Source organism: Podospora anserina, chromosome 6 (assembly GCF_000226545.1).
Source record: "Podospora anserina S mat+ genomic DNA chromosome 6, supercontig 2".
Classification (NCBI taxonomy): Eukaryota; Fungi; Ascomycota; class Sordariomycetes; order Sordariales; family Podosporaceae; genus Podospora; species Podospora anserina.
Window position 1 is genome coordinate 1,008,566 of NW_001914857.1, and position 20,983 is coordinate 1,029,548.

At 52.8% G+C, this 20,983-nt stretch overlaps 6 protein-coding genes across 6 annotated transcripts; 2 read left to right on the forward strand and 4 right to left on the reverse strand.

Annotated features, from left to right (window-relative positions):
* Window positions 1–158: 158 nt before the first annotated feature.
* On the forward strand, window positions 159–1,137 carry PODANS_6_3610 (uncharacterized protein; the record flags this gene model as incomplete). Its single annotated transcript, XM_001910092.1, has 2 exons — window positions 159–203; window positions 259–1,137. 2 exons carry the CDS (start codon window positions 159–161, stop codon window positions 1,135–1,137), a joined length of 924 nt encoding a protein of 307 aa, XP_001910127.1.
* Window positions 1,138–1,493: 356 nt separating this feature from the next.
* On the reverse strand, window positions 1,494–1,996 carry PODANS_6_3605 (uncharacterized protein; the record flags this gene model as incomplete). Its single annotated transcript, XM_001910093.1, has 2 exons — window positions 1,494–1,649; window positions 1,709–1,996. 2 exons carry the CDS (start codon window positions 1,994–1,996, stop codon window positions 1,494–1,496), a joined length of 444 nt encoding a protein of 147 aa, XP_001910128.1.
* Window positions 1,997–4,633: 2,637 nt separating this feature from the next.
* On the reverse strand, window positions 4,634–5,619 carry PODANS_6_3600 (uncharacterized protein; the record flags this gene model as incomplete). The annotated part of the gene is made up of 2 exons (XM_001910094.1): window positions 4,634–5,121; window positions 5,178–5,619. 2 exons carry the CDS (start codon window positions 5,617–5,619, stop codon window positions 4,634–4,636), a joined length of 930 nt encoding a protein of 309 aa, XP_001910129.1.
* A 476-nt stretch (window positions 5,620–6,095) lies between these two features.
* Window positions 6,096–7,979, reverse strand: PODANS_6_3590 (uncharacterized protein; the record flags this gene model as incomplete). The annotated part of the gene is made up of 1 exon (XM_001910095.1): window positions 6,096–7,979. One exon carries the CDS (start codon window positions 7,977–7,979, stop codon window positions 6,096–6,098), a length of 1,884 nt encoding a protein of 627 aa, XP_001910130.1.
* A 1,155-nt stretch (window positions 7,980–9,134) lies between these two features.
* Window positions 9,135–12,933, forward strand: PODANS_6_3580 (uncharacterized protein; the record flags this gene model as incomplete). Its single annotated transcript, XM_001910096.1, has 3 exons — window positions 9,135–9,273; window positions 9,342–12,634; window positions 12,709–12,933. Coding segments are annotated over 3 exons (3,657 nt in total), but the record flags the coding sequence as incomplete, so codon positions are not given.
* Window positions 12,934–13,580: 647 nt separating this feature from the next.
* Window positions 13,581–15,579, reverse strand: PODANS_6_3570 (uncharacterized protein; the record flags this gene model as incomplete). Its single annotated transcript, XM_001910097.1, has 3 exons — window positions 13,581–13,948; window positions 14,316–14,430; window positions 14,680–15,579. 3 exons carry the CDS (start codon window positions 15,577–15,579, stop codon window positions 13,581–13,583), a joined length of 1,383 nt encoding a protein of 460 aa, XP_001910132.1.
* Window positions 15,580–20,983: the final 5,404 nt, after the last annotated feature.

Genomic DNA, 20,983 nt, shown 5'->3' on the forward strand with positions numbered 1-20,983 from the left:
ATGGCCCAGTCACTCTAGGTGTTCGTCATAGAGAAGACGAGAAACAACATATCAACGAGCACCTTCAACTTGAACGCGATATCCTGGATTGTAACCGGAATTCCCCACAGGCTGGACAACACATCAAACTCACCTACCAATACCACATCTATCTCACAATGACCCCAACAGTCTTCTGGATCGGCCTAGGAAACATGGGCCGAGTAAGCCTCTCAATCTCCCCCTTACCTTCATATGTATCCCAACTAACACCCCCAGGGCATGGTCAAAAACCTCGTTCTCAAAGGCCCCCTAGACAACCAACCCCTCCTGGTCCACAACCGCACCAAACAACGCTCCCTCGACCTCGCGTCCCAACTCCCCCCCGGCAAAGTCACCATCCTCGACTCCATCTCCTCCGGCATCCGCCAAGCAGACATCATCTTCCTCATCCTCTCCAAAGACTCGGTCGTTGAATCCGCCATCTCCGAAATCCTAACCCACGACCTCACCGGCAAGCTCATAATCGACTGCTCAACAATCCACCCCACCACCACAACCCGCATCGCCAACTCCATCACCTCCCGCGGCGCCCAGTTCCTCGCCGCCCCCGTCTTCGGCGCCCCAGCCATGGCCGACGCGGGACAGCTCATCGGCGTTCTTGCCGGCCCTTCCGCCTCAGTTGACCGTGCCCGCCCTTACTTCAAGGGCGTGATAGCCAGAGCAGAAATCGACATGTCTGACGAGCCGTACGGGAAAGCCCTTACTCTAAAACTGATCGGGAATACTTTTGTCTTCAACATGGTGGAGCAACTTGCCGAGGGGTATGTTCTTGCTGAAAAGTCTGGTTTAGGGACCAAGTATCTGCATCAGTGGGTGGAACAAATGTTTCCGGGGCCGTATGCGGCGTATTCGACGAGGATGCTGAGCGGGGATTACCATACGAGGGAGGAACCGCTTTTTGCGGTTGATTTGGCTAGGAAGGACGCAGGGCACGCGTTGAAGCTGGCGGAGGAGGCGGGGGTGAGGATGAGGAATTTGGAGGTGGCGGATGAGCATTTAAAAGAGGTGAAGGAGTATGCTGGGGAGAAGGGGGATATTGCGGGGATTTATGGGGCTGTGAGGAGGGAGGGGGGGTTGGGGTATGAAAATTCGTGATGGGCTATGTGGGAGTTAAGGGCCACGGTAGTATTTCACTGTTGGCAGGACGGTGATGAAGTCTGCGTAGAGTGGAGAGGTGCTATATCTTAGAATAGGGGAGTGCCCATGGAGAAAGTTGCTCTAATGTTGTCAAGATGCTCAAAAAGTGTAAAGAATGAACCTGGTTATATCAAGAACTGGTCCCAAATTGTTACTTTGCAAGCGATCACTAAAAGAGACAGCAGCTCCTGTGTCATCCCTCCTCAAGAAAAAGACCGTAGAGTGACGTTCAGACCTACAACAACAAACTCATTGATTCCACAATAGTCCCCTCACTCACTCACTCCAGAATTCCACCACCCATTCATGATCCCTCAAGGGAAAACATCCGTCTCACAATTAAACTTCAACTGCCCGGCAGAAAGATACTGCGCCGGGCAATCATACTCATCCTCCTCCGTCGGTCGACAGTGGCCCCAAACCTTATCTTTCAAGCCCAACCAAGTTCCAGTCCCGATTCTTATAAATAGCTATTCACCCAAGTGTCAGCACACATCCTCTCACAGCACGTTCCCTCAATAGTACTCACTGAAATGACCAACATCAACATCAAACTCCAACCGCTCGAGATATTCCCATTATAGCACCCATCCCCATCGCAAACAACACCCTCGATCTCGCTCACGTCCCACTTTTGGAGAATGAGCCGGGTATTCTTGACGTCTTCGCAGCTGTGGGGGGGGGGGAAGCCGGGGAAGAACAGCCAGAGGACCTCACCGCCGCTGCCGAGGTCGGTGCCTTCGTAGATCCAGATGTCGGCTTTGGCGGTGGTGAGGAGGGCGGTGGTGGCGAGGGTGGTGAGGGTGGTGAACTTCATTTTGGAGGGTTTGGAGGGAGAAATGCACAACGGTTGTTCGTCTCCGGTGGTTGAGGGTTGAAGCTGGTCGATGGCTGGTGAGTAGAGGAGGGACAAACGGCGGAACTTGTACCTCCCTCTTTATACCTGAGACGGGCGTTTGTTTGTGCCTCTCTGAGTTGATCATTGGTGAAATGGCGATATCCCATGTCTACCTAGTCTTAGTCTGTTGGTTCTGAGCCAAGCCAGCCAACGGTAAAATCGTACCACGATAGCCGCTGCGATCGACAAGGTGAACTTCTAGTTTCGTGTCACCGCCGTGTGGATGGTGATTTGTTCGAGGAGAAGCTAGAAAGCAACTACCTGGGGGAGCCATACAGCCGATGTTGTCATATTAACTACTTTGAAGACATTTAAAGTTCGAAAAATGATTCTCCATTCGATGTTAGTAGGATTTTATGTCAAGGTTGATTCCAAGGAACGTGGAGATCTTACGTTTAAGGGCTAATACAACCATGTGAAGCCGAGCAGACGACGAGACTCTCTGATAATACCATGCTCTCTCTCAATACACCCATGAAATCTTCAAAATCCCCATAAAGTTACCTACATCCAAACATCTCCAGAGCCACGATCCCCCGGAAGAAAAGTTGACCATCAACCACAGCAGAAGACCAACATAGCGCCCCAATGGCGGAGAATTGCTATGTACATCAATATCTATCGTCGATCTTTAGGAGCAAGGTACAGAATGTGAACTTCCTAAAGAGGCTTGTTTTCTCGATCCAATCTCTATGCTTGTTCTCAGTTGATACGTTGCGATGCCAAGGGCTGCTGGGTTCGGTATGGGCAATTCGACGTCATGTCGAGACTATCGAACGAGGACACGCGATATGTTTGACTGGGACTTGAGTAAGAAAAGCATCGACAATGGCCGAAAACAATCGGAGATTTTGGGCATTGGCCATTTGGTTTAAGGCCTTTGAGTTTGACTTGTTCAGCTTGTTGCAAGGTGACAGATAAAAATGACAAACAGCTCACCGGTCATCCACACTTTGTTTGATTGTGGTGATGCGGCTACGAAAACCCGGTGGTTTTGGAGTCGAACATAGAAGCTCTCAAGGGTCGAGAGCAACCGAGGTTGGGGACATGCCCTCGGCCAGCAGGCTTACCGCTCGACCATTTGGCCGGTGCTACTGTTCCATGTTGGAAGATGTGTGCGGGAAGAAAAATATATACTGTCGTTAGGAAGGAGCAAGCTGTTGGCCTGACAGGTTCTCTGACAGCTTCATAACGACGATGTCGTGGCTGGGGCTGGCAAGGCAGGAGTCGTCGATCTTACCCTAACCTACCCAAACTGATACTAATGTATTTAAGGAAATCACGTAGGAGTTTGAAATCAAGAGGACATCACAAAATAGAATCATCAACCTGGTGTCTTGCTGAAAGAGAGGAAAGTATCGAGTGTATGGCAACAAGATGAAAGATTAATACCGTAATTGCAAACTCAGCGTAATATTTCACGACCTACAGCGGTCTTGGCATCTTCATCACATAAGCAGCACCCTGCACCCAGAACCCCGGTCCAAGCTTGCCTTGTTGCATGCTGCGCCTTGAAGCTCCAGCATCATCCAGCCAACCTCCAACCAGCCGCCGCAACACCATCGAACCTGTCGTCGTCGTCAGGAACATCAACGATTAACACCACCCCCGAAACGACCATCATCGCCATTCGATCAACAAATTCCACTTCCAATTGAAACACCACCCTTACCTACCCTTCCAAATCGCGCAGCACCAGCACCCCTCCTCCCCGTCAACGAAACCAAACATTCACCATGGCCAACGGGTACGTCCCTTCCCACCCCCAACATTTACCCCCAAACCACCCGCAACAACAATGTTATTGCGCAAATAGCTAACCACCACCCCCAAACAGATGGAGCATCTTCATCGGCCTAGCCATCATTCTCGCAATGTGCACCGCCGCCTGGGTCTTTGCCCCCAAGGGTGAGAACCAAGTGTACGTCTTCCCCCTCCTCACCCCCCACCCTCCCAACCTCCAACTAACCTTTCTCTCCCCCACAGCCTCTGGCGCTCCTCCCTCATCCTCGCCTTCGTCAGCTGCTACCTCATGTGGGCCATCACCTTCCTCGCCCAGCTTCACCCCCTCATCGAGCCGAGACGGTCCGACATTCGCAAGGAGTTTGTCCACCATTAGACCACACAACCAAAAGCTACAACGAGATGGCACATACAAAACAGATGCAAGCCTCAACACGAGGCTAAAACTATAGGCGGCGAGCAATAGGACGATGATGACGAAGAAGAAGAAGGGGGAGGTTATTGGCATTGTTGTACGAATACCCACGGCACGGCATTCATAAGCAGATTCTTTTTTTGGGGCTGGCGTTTATTTGTTTTCTTTTGCTTTTGGGGCGGCGGTTATAGGACGAACCAGGGGGACGGGAATGAATCAAGCCTTGATAATGGAGGCTTTTGGGAAGAATGAAGGCTGGAATTTGTACATTTCGCAAGCGGGCAAGCCCTTCGGAGGCTTAATATCATGAACATGGGGCACACGTCTTTTCCATCAATCCATGTGATGAATACCCAAAAGTCAACGCTTTATTACTTTTACCAAAAAACACTCCCCCTTTACCCCACAGCCAACCTCCCCGCCCAATCTTTTAGATACCCCAATAGCACCCCCAACTCCCCTAACCCCCGTCCATCACCCCCCATTATCTGGCCCCCTTCCGTCCCTGCCGTCCAAGAATCCACCCCTTCTAACCCGGCAGCCCACAGCACCACCCTCCCCATCGCCCATCTACTTAGCGCCCCTGCCATGGCCAAGAACGCGGCAACGCCGTAGCTGCAGTCGAGCAATATCTTCAACGCCTCGACATTATTAGCCACCACCGCCCACCCTAGCGACCTGGCCGCGGCGGGAACGTCATATTCCCATATGACCATCAGAATAGGGAAGAGCTTCGTAGAAGAAGAGACGAGAAGGGCCGTGGAGACAGAGTTTGGACGGGGATACCGGGGTAACATGCCGAGGAAGGGGAGGGGGGAGAAGCGGGAGGAGGTGAGGAAGCGGATGGATAGGTGGAAGGAGAGGGTTGTTAGGGTGCAGAGTAATACTGTTTTCGGCATCATCAGCATGACTGATTGTTGGGGAATTGGTGGGGACACAGACGGAAAAAGACGTATTGAGTAACAATGGGGCGTTCTGCCAGGCCCTCGGTGTCACTGCTCTGCCTTTCGATTCTAGCCCAGGTGAGGTAGACGTCAAATAGCAGTAACAAAACCCCTAACCGGACGATGCTCGGGGCGAAGGCGTCTTCTTCTTTTTTGGGGTGGTCGGGATCGGAGGGGTCGGCGGAGGGGGTGTTCATCAGTGTGTTGTGGAGTAAATGTCGGTACACCTGCGGTTTTATGAGGACTAAATCGATGAATAGCACCACAAAGTCGTGCTCGACGTATTTGTCGCAGAACCGCCCGCAGTTCTTGCAGACGGTGAGCCGGATGTTGTGGCCGCCCGAGGCGGAGGGCTTGTTGGTGGTGGAGGAGGTGTTGCTCGTTCCGCCCTCGCGCCAGAGGGTTTTCACTGGGTGGCGGCATTCGATGCAGATTGGCATGGTTGCGGCTGAGAGGGGGGTTTATCGTGACATTTGAAAGGTTGTGTATAAAGGCAAGGGGTGCGCCGTGGTGCACCGGTTTGTCGTCGTGTAGGAATATTGAATGCGATGGGAAATTGATGATGCTCGATGGTGGTGTGAATGATGAACAGTCGCGATGCGCCCCGATAAGGGTTCTTATCAATGACGCAGCTAATCCAGGCATGCGCAGGGAAGCTGGCTGTTGGAAATGCGACCCCCTGAATGAACCCTGATGGTCAACCTAGACCCAAGCACTTGTCAGAGAGAAAAGAGAATGATCCAAAAAATCTAATTTGATCCAATAAATCCAACACGCTGCGCCAATTCTTGCTATATACCCTAAACAAGCATTCAAAAGAACAGAAAACAACAACCAGCAATCCGCAATGAAGGGCTCAACCTGCGCAATGCACCACTTGCCAAATTCAAACCCCACTTCCTGAGCTACAGAGATCCTAATCAGCCTTCTTACTCCCTCCCCTCCCCCTCAGTGCAGCTGCCTCTCCAAAACTCCTCCCTGATGGGCCAGCAACAGCCGGACTGCCCAGAGTCCCCCCAAAATTCGGGTCATGCCACCCTCTCCCGTCATCATCACTTCCAGTGTTCTCCAATTCTATCAGATCACCCTGTCCGTTACTCCCTCCATGCATCCCGCTCACCCGCCTCGGTCCCAGAATAGGCGTGACGTTCCCCGATTTTGCAAGTTCGACACCCTTCTCGATAGCGCCTCTCAGCCAGGTTTCCACAGCAAGAGCCGCCTTATCGAGACCTGTCCCTTGTCTGCTCATGGCAGAGGTGTCCTGGCCCTCTCCAAACGGGCTCTCCGCAATGGTAACCGGCGCATTAGCATCATTGGTGAAGCCAAACCGAGCCCTTTCCATGCCCATGGCCGACATGGAAGGCAAAGAGTCAAAGTTGAATCCGGGAACATTCTTCTTAGCCCAATCGTTGAGAGGGTCTTTTTGTGGCCCAGGGGCTCGCACATTTCTGCCGAGCGAGCCTACACCTCCTGGACGGCGCATCCATGCCGGTCGGGGATCGTTATCGCTGGTGGTAGCTGTCGAGTTTGATCGGGTGGGTAGGTTTCCATGAGAGGATGCAATCGGAGAACGGGTGGACAACAGCGAAGGGCGCCGAGAAGAGGGACTTTTTGGGCTTCCAATATTTGGCTCAGAAACACTGGTGTTGGGGGCATCAATTGAAGCTCGAGGCGTTGACAAAGATGACATGGTGTGAGTGCTTTTTTTCCTGCGAGGAGGAAAGTACCCAAGCGACCTCCGAGAAACTCTGGCAACTTCGACTGGGTGAGGATGGGAATCGATTGATACCCACCGTACATGGGTCCATGGCCGGTCGTCGTCGCCTGACTGTGATTGTTGCTCCAGCTGGTTACTATTTCCTGGATTCGAGAAAAAGTCGCCTCCATTGGTTGGCTGCCCCCATGGATCTGTTGTGTCTGGTGTTCGTGCCAACAGGTCAACCTTCGCTGCTGGGTCGACTGGTGCTTCACAAGTCTTGCCCCTGACCTCACACGCATCCACCGGCATCATCAAATATTTCCTGACCTGGATTCCATCTCTTGACCAGAGCCCGTTGGCCTTTCGAAAAGCATCCTCTCGACATCTGTATTTCAGTACCACCCCGGCATACGTGTCTGTTGGTTGGACATGGTGAATGTAAACCAAGTGTTCCTCCGTTTCGTCATTCAATACCGTCCTGCGCAAATCCTCATCCGACCCCTTCTTCTTGAACTTTCTACCAAAATCCAAACCCCCATTCACACCTTCGTGGCTTTCAAGAATACTAGCAGTCCTCATCGCTTTCAGTCTGGCATCCCTCTTGGCCAATGTTCCAGTGCCAATCTCGTCGGAGCGGGGTCTGGTCTCACCCGGCGGCGCGGGGCCCCATGTGTTTGTGGCATCACCTCGACCGCCGCCTTGCCCCCCCTTTGCCTTGTTCCCGTTTGTTTGTGGTCGGTGCGACTCTCCGTTGATAAAGGACTCCCCGCCTGCAATCAATGTGGTGGCAAGGTTCTGGACCGAGGCCCAGCTTGGCGCCCAAGTGCCTCCTAACAAACCTGCGCCTTGTCCTGAACTTCCTTTTGTGTTGGGACGATTCCGCGCAACTTCTGTTCTTGCATCATTTCTGCCTGTTACTGAGCCAATATGTGCGGCGGGAATCGGAGTCGCACCACGGCTGGTAGACCGACTGGAAGAGTTGTCGGGGTCGTCTTTGTAACTGGCTTGGCGCCGGTTTCGTGGCCGAATAGAGCTGGAGTCGGAATCCCGGGAGGCGGCGGGCAACAGTGTGCTCGAAGAGGCCCGCTGCGAGGGGTTCATTGCATCGGGTATCGCTCCGGTGAAGCCGCTGCTGCTGCTAACCTCGACGATGCGCCGCGATGACGGTATAAGAGATAGGGCATGGAATTATGACTGGAACTGTGGAACCATTGAATTGCGGCGAAAGGTGAATACAGTCGTATCAGCTCAACGGACGACTGCAGGACGTTGGGAGACGATGTTGTTTAGGCGGTGGTTGGAATTGCAGCGACCTGTCCTTGATCTGTGACGCCGAAGGCCCAAAGGCAAACCCGCTAAGTTTCAATTAATTAATTACGCCGTGGCCTGGTAGCGAATGCATTTGGTGAAGAGATCGTGAGAAAGACGGTGGCGCATGGAGAAATATCTCGGCCGGTACAAGGGAGAGTTCCTGTTCGCGCACATTCAGCAGCAAGACGTCTCTTCGTTGCTGTGAGAGACGGAGAGATGCTGCGGTGGGAGGTGATGGGTTGCGTCGGCCAGGTTCCCCCCTCGGACCACTGCGTTCCAGCGTTCCTAGCCACTGCGCCGGGGCCACCCCTGCGAAGCTGTTCGTTTGACCAGAGTGGCCAATCAGTGCCAAGGATCACCCAACGGCATCAAAAGTGCCTTGGACCTCACCTCTACCGGGGCATGACTTACACGACTGCGATCTCTCTTCCCTCCGGTTACTTTTCAGTCCCTGATATCTATGAAAAGAACCTCCATAGACACAAGGAAACATGTTTGTCCTCTATCATGTCAGGCCGACAAAGCTCTTCTACTCAAGCCTCACGCTTGCTCTTCTTATTCATGCCCACCATCCACCGAGCAGGTCCACACACGTTTCAGCCAATCTTGTTTATGAGGAGAATCCAAATTATGTTGATATTGCGATGGACTACTCTACTGCCGGCAAATTCATAGTCTCTCCTACCCTAGGACAATAGCTCTCAAATATCCTTCTATCAGGCGCCCAAATCATCGGCCAGCAACATGCACTTATCCATTATCAAAACAAGGACGCAAGTCCCGGATAACTGCATCCTCCATAGAACACGCCAAGATTCTACGCACTGACCACCCTCCCCTCAGATGGGTGGGGTTGATTGGAAGCTGACAGTTGCAAGTGCGGGGCGACACCCTGAGGAAAGTAAACAAATATTCTTGTGTTTTTGCGGAGCGACCGCGGCGTGACCTGATTTGACGAACTCTCGATTTGCAACAACGACGACCTTTTCTCCTCCCCGACACTACCTGACCATCACCAGCGGGCACCGGGGGTTTCTGCATACAACTCAACGCCACCATGAGGGTGACGGAACTAATTATCGACGTGAGTTTCACCGCCCAGGCTTTCTCTTGCTTGTCGTTTGCTCTCCAACATTGGGCACCGCTAACCAGTTGTCGCATCACCAAAACAACAGGGCTTCAAGTCCTATGCCGTCCGCACCGTAATCTCGGGCTGGGACGAATCCTTCAACTCCATCACCGGCCTCAACGGCTCCGGAAAATCCAACATCCTCGACGCCATCTGCTTCGTCCTCGGCATCACCCACCTCTCCACCGTCCGCGCGCAAAACCTCCAGGATCTCATCTACAAGCGCGGCCAGGCCGGCGTGACAAAGGCCAGCGTCACCATTGTGTTCGACAACAAAGACAAGAAGCGATCGCCCATCGGCTTCGAGGAATACGCCACCATCTCGGTAACGCGACAGATCGTGCTGGGGGGCACGACGAAATACCTGATCAATGGCCACCGCGCGCAGCAGCAGACGGTGCAGAACCTGTTTCAGAGTGTACAGCTCAACATCAACAACCCCAACTTCTTGATTATGCAAGGTCGGATTACAAAGGTGCTGAACATGAAGGCGGTGGAGATTCTGGCCATGATCGAGGAGGCGGCGGGGACGAGGATGTTTGAGGATAGGAGGGATAAGGCGTTCAAGACGATGGCGAAGAAGGATCTGAAGCTGCAGGAGATTACAGAGCTGCTGCGGGATGAGATTGAGCCAAAGTTGGAGAAGCTGAGGACGGAAAAGAGGGCGTTTTTGGACTTTCAGCAGACACAGAATGATCTCGAGAGGTTAACGAGGATAGTGGTGGCGCATGACTATGTCGTGTGTCAGGAGAAGCTGAAGCAGTCGGGGTCGGATCTAGAGGCGAACAAGCAACGGCAGAAGGATCTGGAGGCTTCGGCGGAGAGGTTGAAGAGCGAGATTTCACATTTGGAAGAGGATGTGGAAAGAGTAAAGGCGCAGAGGGATAAGGAGTTGAGGAAAGGAGGAAAGGCGCAGGCGCTGGAGGAGGCGGTCAAGAAGTACTCGAACGAGCTTGTACGGCTAGCTACGGTGATCGACCTGAAGCGGACCAGTCTGGCGGAGGAGGAGGAAAGAAAGATTCAGGCTGAGAAGGCTGTTACCGAGCTGGAGGCGACACTGCAGGAAAAGACCAAGGCGTATGAGAAGACCAAGGCTAAATACGACACAGCGAAGGATGCGGTGGAAAAGCAGAGTGAGGAGGTGGAATCCAAAGAGGAACTGCTACAGACGCTGCAAACCGGTGTTGCATCCAAGGAAGGCCAGGAGAGTGGTTATCAGGGTCAATTACAAGATGCGAGGAACCGGGTGACTGCTGCTACGACGGAGCAGGAGCAGGCCAAGATCAAGATTGCGCATTTGGAGAAGCGGATAAAGGAGGAGGAACCGCGAGCAAAGAAGGCCAAAGAGGCAAACGCTGGGCTGTTAAACGAGTTGGAAGGGCTCAAGGTGCAGGCTCAGAGGCTGGAAAAGGAGCTGGGCAAGCTTGGGTTCCAACCAGGGTCAGAAGGCGAGCTGTACAAACAGGAAAGTCAACTCCAACAGACCATTCGCAATCTGCGCCAAGAGTCGGATGCTCTGAAGCGCAAGGTTGCCAATATCGACTTCAACTATGCGGATCCAGTGCCAAACTTTGATCGCTCCAAGGTCAAGGGTTTGGTGGCTCAGCTGTTCACTCTCGACAAGCAGTTCATTCAGGCTGGTACGGCTCTGGAGATTTGCGCTGGCGGTCGTCTCTACAACGTTGTTGTGGATACTGAGGTTACTGGTACACAGCTCCTGCAGGGCGGTAGGTTGCGGAAGCGCGTTACCATCATTCCCCTAAACAAGATTGCTGCGTTCAAGGCCTCTGCTCAGACAGTTGCCACGGCGCAAAAAATCTGCCCGGGAAAGGTCGACTTGGCTTTGTCTCTTGTCGGTTATGACGAGGAGGTCTCGAGGGCGATGGAGTACGTCTTTGGCAACACGCTCATTTGCGCGGATGCCGAGACTGCCAAGAAGGTGACTTTCGACCCCAACGTCAGGATGCGCAGTATTACTCTCGAAGGCGATGCCTATGACCCCTCGGGTACCCTTTCCGGCGGCAGCGCTCCCAACTCCAGCGGTGTCTTGGTGACCCTGCAAAAGCTCAACGAGATCACCAGACAGCTCAAGGAAGCCGAGGCCAACTTGGGCTTGCTTCATAATCACATCGCCCGTGAGAAGTCCAAGCTCGACCAGGCCAAGAAGATCAAGCAGGAGCTCGACCTCAAGTCCCACGAGATCAAGCTTGCCGAGGAGCAAATCAGCGGAAACTCTGCTTCGTCCATCATCCAGGATGTCCAAAACATGAAGGAGACGATTGGCCAGCTCAAGGAGTCTATTGTCGAGGCTAAGCAGCGACAGGTGGAGGCCTCGGCTGACGTCAAGCGCATCGAGAAGGACATGAAGGACTTTGACAACAACAAGGACGGTAAACTGGAGGAACTGCAGAAAACGGTCAACAGCCTCCGTGCTTCGGTCGCCAAGATGCAAACCTCGCTCAAGACTCTGCAGAAAGAGCTGCAAAACGCCCAGCTGGACTCTGAGCAAGTCTCTGCTGACTTGGCCGCCGCCAGGGAGCAAGTGCAGGAGATTGATCTGGCTATTGCCTCGCAGCAGGAGGAACTCACCGCCCTGGCCTCCAAGGCTGAAACGATCAAGACCACCCATGACGAAGCCCAGTCCGAACTTGATGCGGAAAGGCGGAAACTCTCCGTGTTTGACTCGGAGCTTAAGTCTCTTGAACAGGCCACCCGCTCCAAGACCTCGCGCATTGCCGAGGAGAAGCTTGAGCTTCAGAAGCTGGGCCATCAGATTGAGAAATTCGGCAAGGAGTCACAGTCTGCACTGGCGCATATCCAAGCCTTGGAAAAGGAACACGAGTGGATCCCCGACGCAAAGGATCAGTTTGGTCGTCCCGGCACGCCCTATGATTTTAGGGGACAGAATTCTAATATTTCAGAGCTGAAGGCCACGGAGAGGAACCTGAGGGAGAGGAGCCAGGGGTTGAGGAAGAAGATCAACCCCAAGGTGATGAACATGATCGACAGCGTGGAGAAGAAGGAGGTGGCGCTGAAGCACATGATGAAGACGGTGATGAGGGACAAGAGAAAGATTGAGGAGACGATTGTGAGTCTGGATGACTATAAGAAGAGGGCGTTGGAGGAGACGTGGAGGAAGGTGAATGGGGACTTTGGGGCCATTTTCGAGGAGCTCCTCCCGGGGTCTTTTGCGAAATTAGACCCGCCAGAAGGGAAGACGATTAGTGATGGGTTGGAGGTGAAGGTTTGTCTTGGGAAGGTGTGGAAGGAGAGTCTGACGGAGTTGTCGGGTGGTCAGAGGTATGTATTCTTTTTGGTATGAAACGGGATGTGTGCTGACGGAACATTAGATCGCTCATTGCACTTAGTCTGATCATGGCGCTGCTGCAGTTTAAGCCGGCGCCGATGTATATTTTGGATGAGGTTGACGCCGCGTTGGATTTGTCGCATACGCAGAACATTGGAAGGCTGATCAAGACGAGGTTCAAGGGGAGTCAGTTTATTGTTGTGAGCTTGAAGGATGGGATGTTTCAGAATGCGAATAGGATTTTTAGGACGAGGTTTAGTGAGGGGACTAGTATGGTACAGGCTTTGACGCCGGCGGATTTGAGGTGAGAAGTGTGTTTATGAATGAGGATGGGATGGGTGTTTGGAGTTTGGGAGGGCGGGGTGGGAAAGCATGGATGGCTGGATACAAAGGGATGGATGGGTTGCTTTTTGTTTGTTTGGTTTTCTGTTTGTTGATATAGGGATGGGAGTGGTAGATATGATGAATGACTTTTCAACTTGTACACGATATTATAGTATGTGTGAGTTTGGCCGTGGCTGTGTTTAGTGGGATACATTATATTTTGTCTTGATTGTCATTTCGTTGGTGTGTCTACGTTGTTGACTGCAAATAATCATAGGACAGGCTATATTCCTTCGTCTGAACTCCCGTCTGCAGCATATATGTGTTGGGTTTATGTAGGTACAACGTGATGTTACCGACTGACAAATGTCAGCTGTCTTTGGGTGGAAGTTGGCAGAGGCAAAGCGGCTTTGTCTGTGAAGTGATTGTCTAATATTATTACTCAAAATCTATTCTGTATATACAAGGAACTTTTGTCTCTCTGTTCCCATCTATCCCCTGTTCTTGCCGATATCCAGATCGCCTTATGGTTCTATATATTTTCTCCGCCACCTCTCAAACCATCCTCCCCAACTGACTCTCTCTATCATCACCCACTCTCCCTCTCATCTCAATCAGTGCCCAGGCTCTCTTACTGATTAATATACCTATGCCCGCCTCTCTCCCCCACCTCCACACTCATCCCAACCTCAACCCAGCTCTCCAACTTCTCCTCCCCATCAAACAAGGGCGTCAACTGCATCCCCAAACACCCCTTCAGCCTCGCCCCCTCATCCACATCCCTCAGCTTCCTCAAGCTCCTATCCGGCTCAACCGGATGCCTAAACCCACTATCCTGATTCACATTCGGCATCTTGCACCTCACCGTCCGGCACGACACATGAAAAGTCGCAGCAGCAGGCTTGCTCTTCTCCCCCTCGGCATCATCACTCTTCTTAAAACAAACCTTTTTCCACGTCTCCTCATCATAAGGGGGGTTGTTTTCCTCGGGACCGTCGACTAAGAAAGAAATCGGGGGTGTCAGTGGCTGTGGGGCCACGCTTACAGGGGAGGGGGAACAGTAAACGCCGCAAAGAAAAATAACACAAGAAAAAAAGGGTGTGTTTGTGGAGTAGCGAGCGGCTCAAGAGACAACACCGCGGGGAAGAAAAGGTACAGTAGCAGGGGGGAAAGAAGAAAAAGGAAAGAGTCTCGTCATCCCAAGTCCACTTCAGCCCATTGTCAAAACTCTCCCCCCCCCAGCCCAGAAAAACTCCCCGCTTTCCGTGCTTCCGTGAAACAAACCAACAGGGTCCAGGGGACTCGAAACAACAGTCTTGATGATAACAACAACAAAAAAGGAGAAACAAAAAATATCGAAACATACCAATGATGTTGGCGCGGAACCTCCGCGCGTCCAAGTCTTGTTCGAGATTCTCGTCTTTAGTGATCTTGGCGCTGAAGTCGCGGATGCTGGAGAGGTTAAGGAGATGTAGTGGATACTGCCGCAAATGGCCGTGTTAGAAAACAACACAAAAAAGTCACACCCATCGTCAACCCCTCTTTCTTAGTTGATTTGCGCGAGTGAGTGGTGGTGTGTTTCATCACCAAAAAGTCTGTGGGTAGGACGGTAAATCGAACCACGCTCTTCATTCACAAGCCAAAAAATGCCGAAGGGAGGGGAGGGAGGGGGGTGTGCAGACAGTAAAAAAATAAAAAAATACGAGAGATAAAAAAAAACAAAAGCTTACAGCATCCTGAAATCCAGTCACAGGCTGGTAACCCGCCTCCTCCCTCCCCGGCGCACACCTATGCACCTCTCTCAATCGGCCCGGGTCGACTCGAAAAAGCCCGAGCCTGTTGCTCACCCCCAGGTACAGCGCCAACTCCCGAGGTAGGTCCTTTTCCATGTTCAGCGCCGACACCACGTCCTTCCAGATCCTGACCTCTTCCCTCTGGTACCCTTGGGACTCAATCTCGTCTTGCGACGGGAAACTCACCGGGAGGACAAGCTGCTTCTGTGGGACCGCACCGCGGCCCCGTGCGAGCTTGGCGGCCACCCAGCTGACGACCCCGCGGAGGCCTGGCTCTTGCCAGGGGAAGCTGATGAGGAGAAAGGAGTCTTTGATGCTGGCGTCCGAGTAGAGCGGTTTACCCCGGGCTTTGACTGGGTCCGGGCTGAAAAGCTCCACGGTGACGGTGGCTAGGAGGGGGAACTGCCGCTGGGTGATGAATTCCCAGCTTTCTTGAGGCTGGAGCTTGTCTTCTGCTGACGATGGGTAGGTGCTGAGAGGAAAAGGGGATTTGAGTTGAGCAAAGGTGTAGAGGCGGTCAAACTCCAGGCCGTAGGGGAGCACCTTGCTCGAGGTGAGTTGGATGCCTTTGCATGACTTGACTGGGTAGATCCATAGCTGGTCGATGGTGGTTTTTGATGGTGAGGTTGTAGTAGTCTTCTTCTTGCTTTTGATGTGCTTCACACCGATGGGCGAATGTGTTTCAAGCAGTGCATCGCGCTGTGATGGGGGTACGGGGGGAAAGTAGATGAACAGAGGCAAGAGGAAAACGGTAATGGTGGAAATCAACAGGAGAAGGCCGGTAGCGTCAATGACTGGGCCGCTCCGCAGCAACACCGCGTCCGGGTCCTGGTCCATTTGTTGCCGAATTTGTCGGTTGGTCGGCCGGACGTCTGCAGGATATCTTGTGGCCGTCTGCTGCTTGAATAATTATTGTTTTTTTTTTCGGCGGTTGACCGTTCGGTTGCAGTTGGCAGCTTCCCGGCGTGGCGGTTGGTGTCACCGACTTGCGCGCCCCCAACGTCTCACTTGGGACCGGATTACCTAATAACACGTCTTATTCACTAGCTGGCCATTAATTAGGTACTATCCACCACGACCCAAAATCCTTTTAAATTCATGTTCTCTCTAATTGCATTGCATTTTTTGGATCGCTGTGTGTTTGCGGGAAGGGCAAATCATCCAAGATCATGACTTAAACCTGTTAAATATCACAGAGCTGTGTTTAGAGTGGCTGACTAGTGTGATTGTTAAAGTCGTCGGAACCACAAATCGGCGATGCAGGTACCTTTTGATGGGTAATAATAATATATCAGATGTTCTGCGGGTCAAGACATGGGCCACAACCAGTTGTTATTCAGTGCTTAAAGGGGCAAAAGAGAACTAAAATAGATATATGGTTGACGGCAGGCCGCGTCAATAGTCGCTATACCCATATGAGTCGCTGTGATGTCCTAAGTCAACCTGAAACCAAAAGACAAAAAGATTGTCAAGAGTTCAGATGGCGATCGAGCTCTCTGAGTATTCCCGACGGATCAAACCCCTATCGACCCGGCAATTTGACATAGGGCTGGCTTTAGCCCCATCAACCCGATTTGCTCTCCCTGCTATGTCTGGATGGAAATGTGTCTGATTGGGCTTCTTCGCCGCAGGTTCTGTCGGATCGCACTCCGCGCGCCAGTACAAGAAGAACCGGGAAAGCGCCCCGAAAACAGCGACTGGAGCCGGTCACTGCATCTTGCCGGGAAGGAACAATACTGGTTGACGCACGCCGCGCCCATGTCGGTGCGCTGCTGGTTGAATACAGCAGCTGGTTGGGCCTTGTGAGAGTCTTTTTACCCTACCCAACCCCCGAGATACTTACCCAGAAAAACTGAGTGTTTTTTTGCGCGGCCACCTTTTCCTTATTTTGTCATTTGTGTCGCATTCATTGGCACCCTGGCGTGATTAGGGTGACGCAAGCTTGATCTGATCCTCACTACGCCTATGGGACAAGTGGGAGATACAGTCCGATACAAATCTCTGACATAACCATATTGATGTTGCACAGAGACCATTTTTGCGGCCAAGAAACCCGCTGGAGAGGTAGCGCTCCGCTTCTGCTACCCTCCACCTTCGGCAATGCCAGACTATCTGCACCGCTACCAGTCTATCCAAAAGACTAGGAGAAACCGCCACTGCAGAAACCACCCGAAAATTCTGTTTCTCACAGAGGCTACAAGTAGCGCAGGCTGAGGAACACTTGCCCAGAAGCACGGGACGGAAAAGGCAAGGGTAGGGGTAAGTAATGCGGATGTTGGCTGATGAGCCTTCTCTGTGTGACTGTGGTTCCGTTAGATGTAGCATGTACCATCGATTTCCACATGTGCCTAACCAAAGTCAGCAAGAGTTCCTGGCGTGATAAACATATGCCTAGGCTTTCGCCCGCCTCGTCTTCAGCTACCTCAAAGGGAAGGATCACGTGTCTGTCATAGCGGTTGGTTTGAGTAGGAGTTGGCATACGCCTCGGCCACCTTGTGAGTCGACCCAATCCAGGCCGTATGCCGCAGGTAGGCGAAATGAGGCTATAGTAGACAGCTCAATATTAAGACTGAACGCCGGGCTGCCCTCCGAGCCCTGTATCTACCAGATGGGGACGACCGTGTAGATGTAGGTCGTGAAGCGTACAAGTTAGGCAGGCAGCGGTCCGGATAGTCAACCGTGGCGCCAACAGATATGGAAATCAGACAAGGCTTAGGTCCACCCTCGAACAAGATTGGCAGTTGCAAGGCGTCTCGCCATCCATGAGGGTGTGGCTATCATGTCTGAAAAGGGGTATTGAAGCCATCAGTGACTGGCTGAGAAGCGCTCACCATGCGGAGATGGGCCCACACTGGCAGGCGCCAACATATGGCGAGGAGATGATATTCATCGGCGCAACTATGCGGATGAATACGTGCGGAAGCACTGAGCACTACACTCGTGAGGTTGTATGGGCGAAGTAGTTGCCGTATGGAGATGGAAAGGGGTTCCCGAGTGGAGATGGGACCTGTCTCCATCAACAACACGGTGGCTCCATACGAGGGCCGCGGTGCCATGCTCACAATGGGGGCCGTGTCGATAAGCCGACTGACAGCCCGAGCTGAACCAACGCATGAGGGCAATCTCATACCGGCAAGTCATGGGACATGGAGTTGGTGAGGCTCAGCAAAAATGTTTCGACTTTGGGCACGCTCTCAGTGCTGAAGGAGAGCGCCTGGGAAATGAATGCTATGCTCGAAGTTTTGCCGAGAACGGACAGAAGTTAGACCAGGAAGACATTTCGCGGGAAACCACACAATAGAGAGAGGTACCTGTAGACGAAAGCGGCATCTTTAGCCATGGAAGGCACACCGCCACAAGTTGCCCTCCGAGGCATCGTCATATCGCAGTTCTTGTCGACAGAGAGACTTCATGATACACGGTAACTCTTGATCCCGAAGGTTAGTTGTCTCTCTCAGAGTCTGAGATAGGTGGAGCTATGAATCAAAGCCACACGGGATTGAACATGTCGTCATGGATGATGGTTCAGTCTTGTCAGATTCAAGATGAGAGAGCGGACAGTCCTCAACGGGCAGTTCATCCGGATCCATTGGCCGAGGTATGACGGTCGGTCGAGGTCTGTGCCCTGCAGCAAGACCGGGCAAGGCCCGGATTGAACGGCAGTTCTCGAGAGAAGAAAAAAGGATGCAGGTGCAGCATGTGTGCAGCATGTGGAGCGGGCAGCAAGGGCCACAAAGGAGGAGAGTCGTTGAAATGGCCAAGGTTTGTGAGGGTTTAGTGTAACGGTTTTTGACGTAGAGTTGGCAACTGGCCCGGCGTTTTTGCTCGAGGTGGAGCATCTGAAGCTCGGCCCTCGTCTCATTGGAGTGCGAGATGACGCCAGAGAGCGGCCCCTGCAGGCCGGGCCGGCGCACTTGGGACGAACCCCCAGCCGCCCGTGGCACAGCGATAGGTTAGCCCCGCTACCCGCCGTTTGGGCTCAACGGGGCCCCCATCAGGGCAGGCACCGGTAGCCGACCCCCTCCGAGACATGAGTGAGCGGCAGGAGAATTCTTTTTTTCCTTTTCTTTTCTTTACATCCAACACTTTTCACTCATCTTCTTCAACTGTCACTCTGTCCCTATGGCATAGTCCGGGCATCCCAAAAATACTCTTCACTGCGCTGCGACTATCTGCGGAATTATGCGCCATGATCATGCTGCTGCAATGGCGGCGTATCTAATCTAGTTGACATATGACATCCAGATCGCGGGATGGCTGTGCACGCCATCGATCCACCAGCACATGCAACACGACCGACCATTGAAAAGAACACGAAGACATTTTCATGCTTGATTGACGTGGATGCACGTCGATCTCCAAGCGGCAGTCCCGACGAGATCGACACCCTAGGAATATCGTCAACGACAGGGCTTGGCATGGTGTTGCATGAACTTGGCTCTTCGTTGGTGTCAATATTCATTTCGATCGATATGTGGGCCGAGCATTCTTCTAGAAGGACAAAAGAACCACTGTGCCGGGCCCTCCCCCAGTCGCGGTCCTACAGTATCACGGCATATCCGACACAGCAGGTTCTTACTGTGTATGTTCCTTCTCAGTGAAGCCTCACCTATCTAGTGCTTGGGCTAGCGAGTGCGAACTCTTAGACCAAATAGTGAAGCAGCTAAGCTACCTAGGTGATAAAAGTGATAGAGAAGGCCCTGACGTCAACTGTCGACATACTATCAGGTAGAACACCAGACATGTCATATCAAACACGAACAATTGCTTGCTTTTTGTGTCTTGGAACTTTCCGATTTCCACCTCGCTGGCACGATTCCCTGATTGGGCAAGGTTAAATCGGTTAAAATTGTTGACAGCAGCTTATGCACGTGGGGTTTTCTTTTACAGTGACATCCATCGTCGAAATCTGGTAGGTAGGGTGGGATGCACTTTCCAGGTTCTCTGCCAGGCTCGCTCTTGCCAGCAGCGGCCCTGTGGCACGACACCTCGACCGCCAGATCTGCTCTTTCCATGTTCGCTGCAACCTTCCCTTTCATTCTCTGGCGTCTACTCCAATTGGGGGCCGAAAACTCTTCACTTTCTTACCGTTGATTTTCAACTTTTATGTCGATTGTTCAACTGACAGTAAATCACCGTCGGATCTTTCATGCAATGCCTGATCACCTCCAGGAAAGAGCCTGACCTGACCCAGACCCAGACGGACCATATCCGACCAACCAACACCCTGTCTTCGTGACTACTGACGCCCTCGCAGCATCAATGGCTGCGGATGACGGCATGTGAGTTAATATCACAGAAAAACACTCTTCCTGCGGAGGACCCATGGATTGGCAAGCCGGGCAGCTATAGGTGAGTGGGTGCGGTCTTATCGCCCACATCTTGCATGGATCCAGATCTCGATAATACCACTTTGGGCAGTGAACTCCTTTTCCACTTGCTTCTTGGAGCTCTCGCAGCCGTTGGCTCGTGCCCAACCCGGAAGCAAGTCATGGACCTCTTCTTTTTTGTCCCTCGACACACTGTCACCTCCCTCACCCGTCCTCGGTGTTGAGAGTCGGCACTGTCGTTGGCCGATTTTATCACATGCCCACGCTAGCACCCCCGATAGCTCCGTAAGGGTTCCGGATCGTGGGGTCTGCCGGTTAGACCAGCGACCTCCTGCATCGGCGCATCCTGACAGAGTCTCCTAACCTAAGAACGAATAGCTCGAGCCCACAGAAGCCACTGTTCAATCGGCTTGCTCCTTTTTCCACAACGGACGACGGTTGACACAGACCCCGGTCAAGCCCTGGGAGTGCAGGCCCGACTGTTGCGAGCGTGCATGGGATGGCTGCTTGTCGATTTCCCAGGCTGTCCATGGCTGCCACGCTCAAGGCCTCGAAAGAGCAACGGGGACACCTTGCCGCAGGGCCGTGCGCATCGGCGCCCTTCACAGCAGCAACAGGCCACAGCTGCCTGTTTACTGCAGGTGCTAACCGTACCGAACGGCCTGCAGTTCCTAGCTCCAACGGACATGCACAGTGAGCTTGTAGAACCATTCTTCACTGTCAGCATCGGGACTGCTCGCACGATCGAAGCAGTCTCATCGCCCACAGCCAGCTCGGCTCCACTGACGTACCATGGCGTTGCGGTGGATGTTGGCAAGGGGCCCAGCTTTGGCCTAGGCCTAGGTAGCACCAGCAGCATCCCTGAAGGTCGAACGGTTCCTTCGTCGTTCACCCACTCGCAGGGGGGGCCG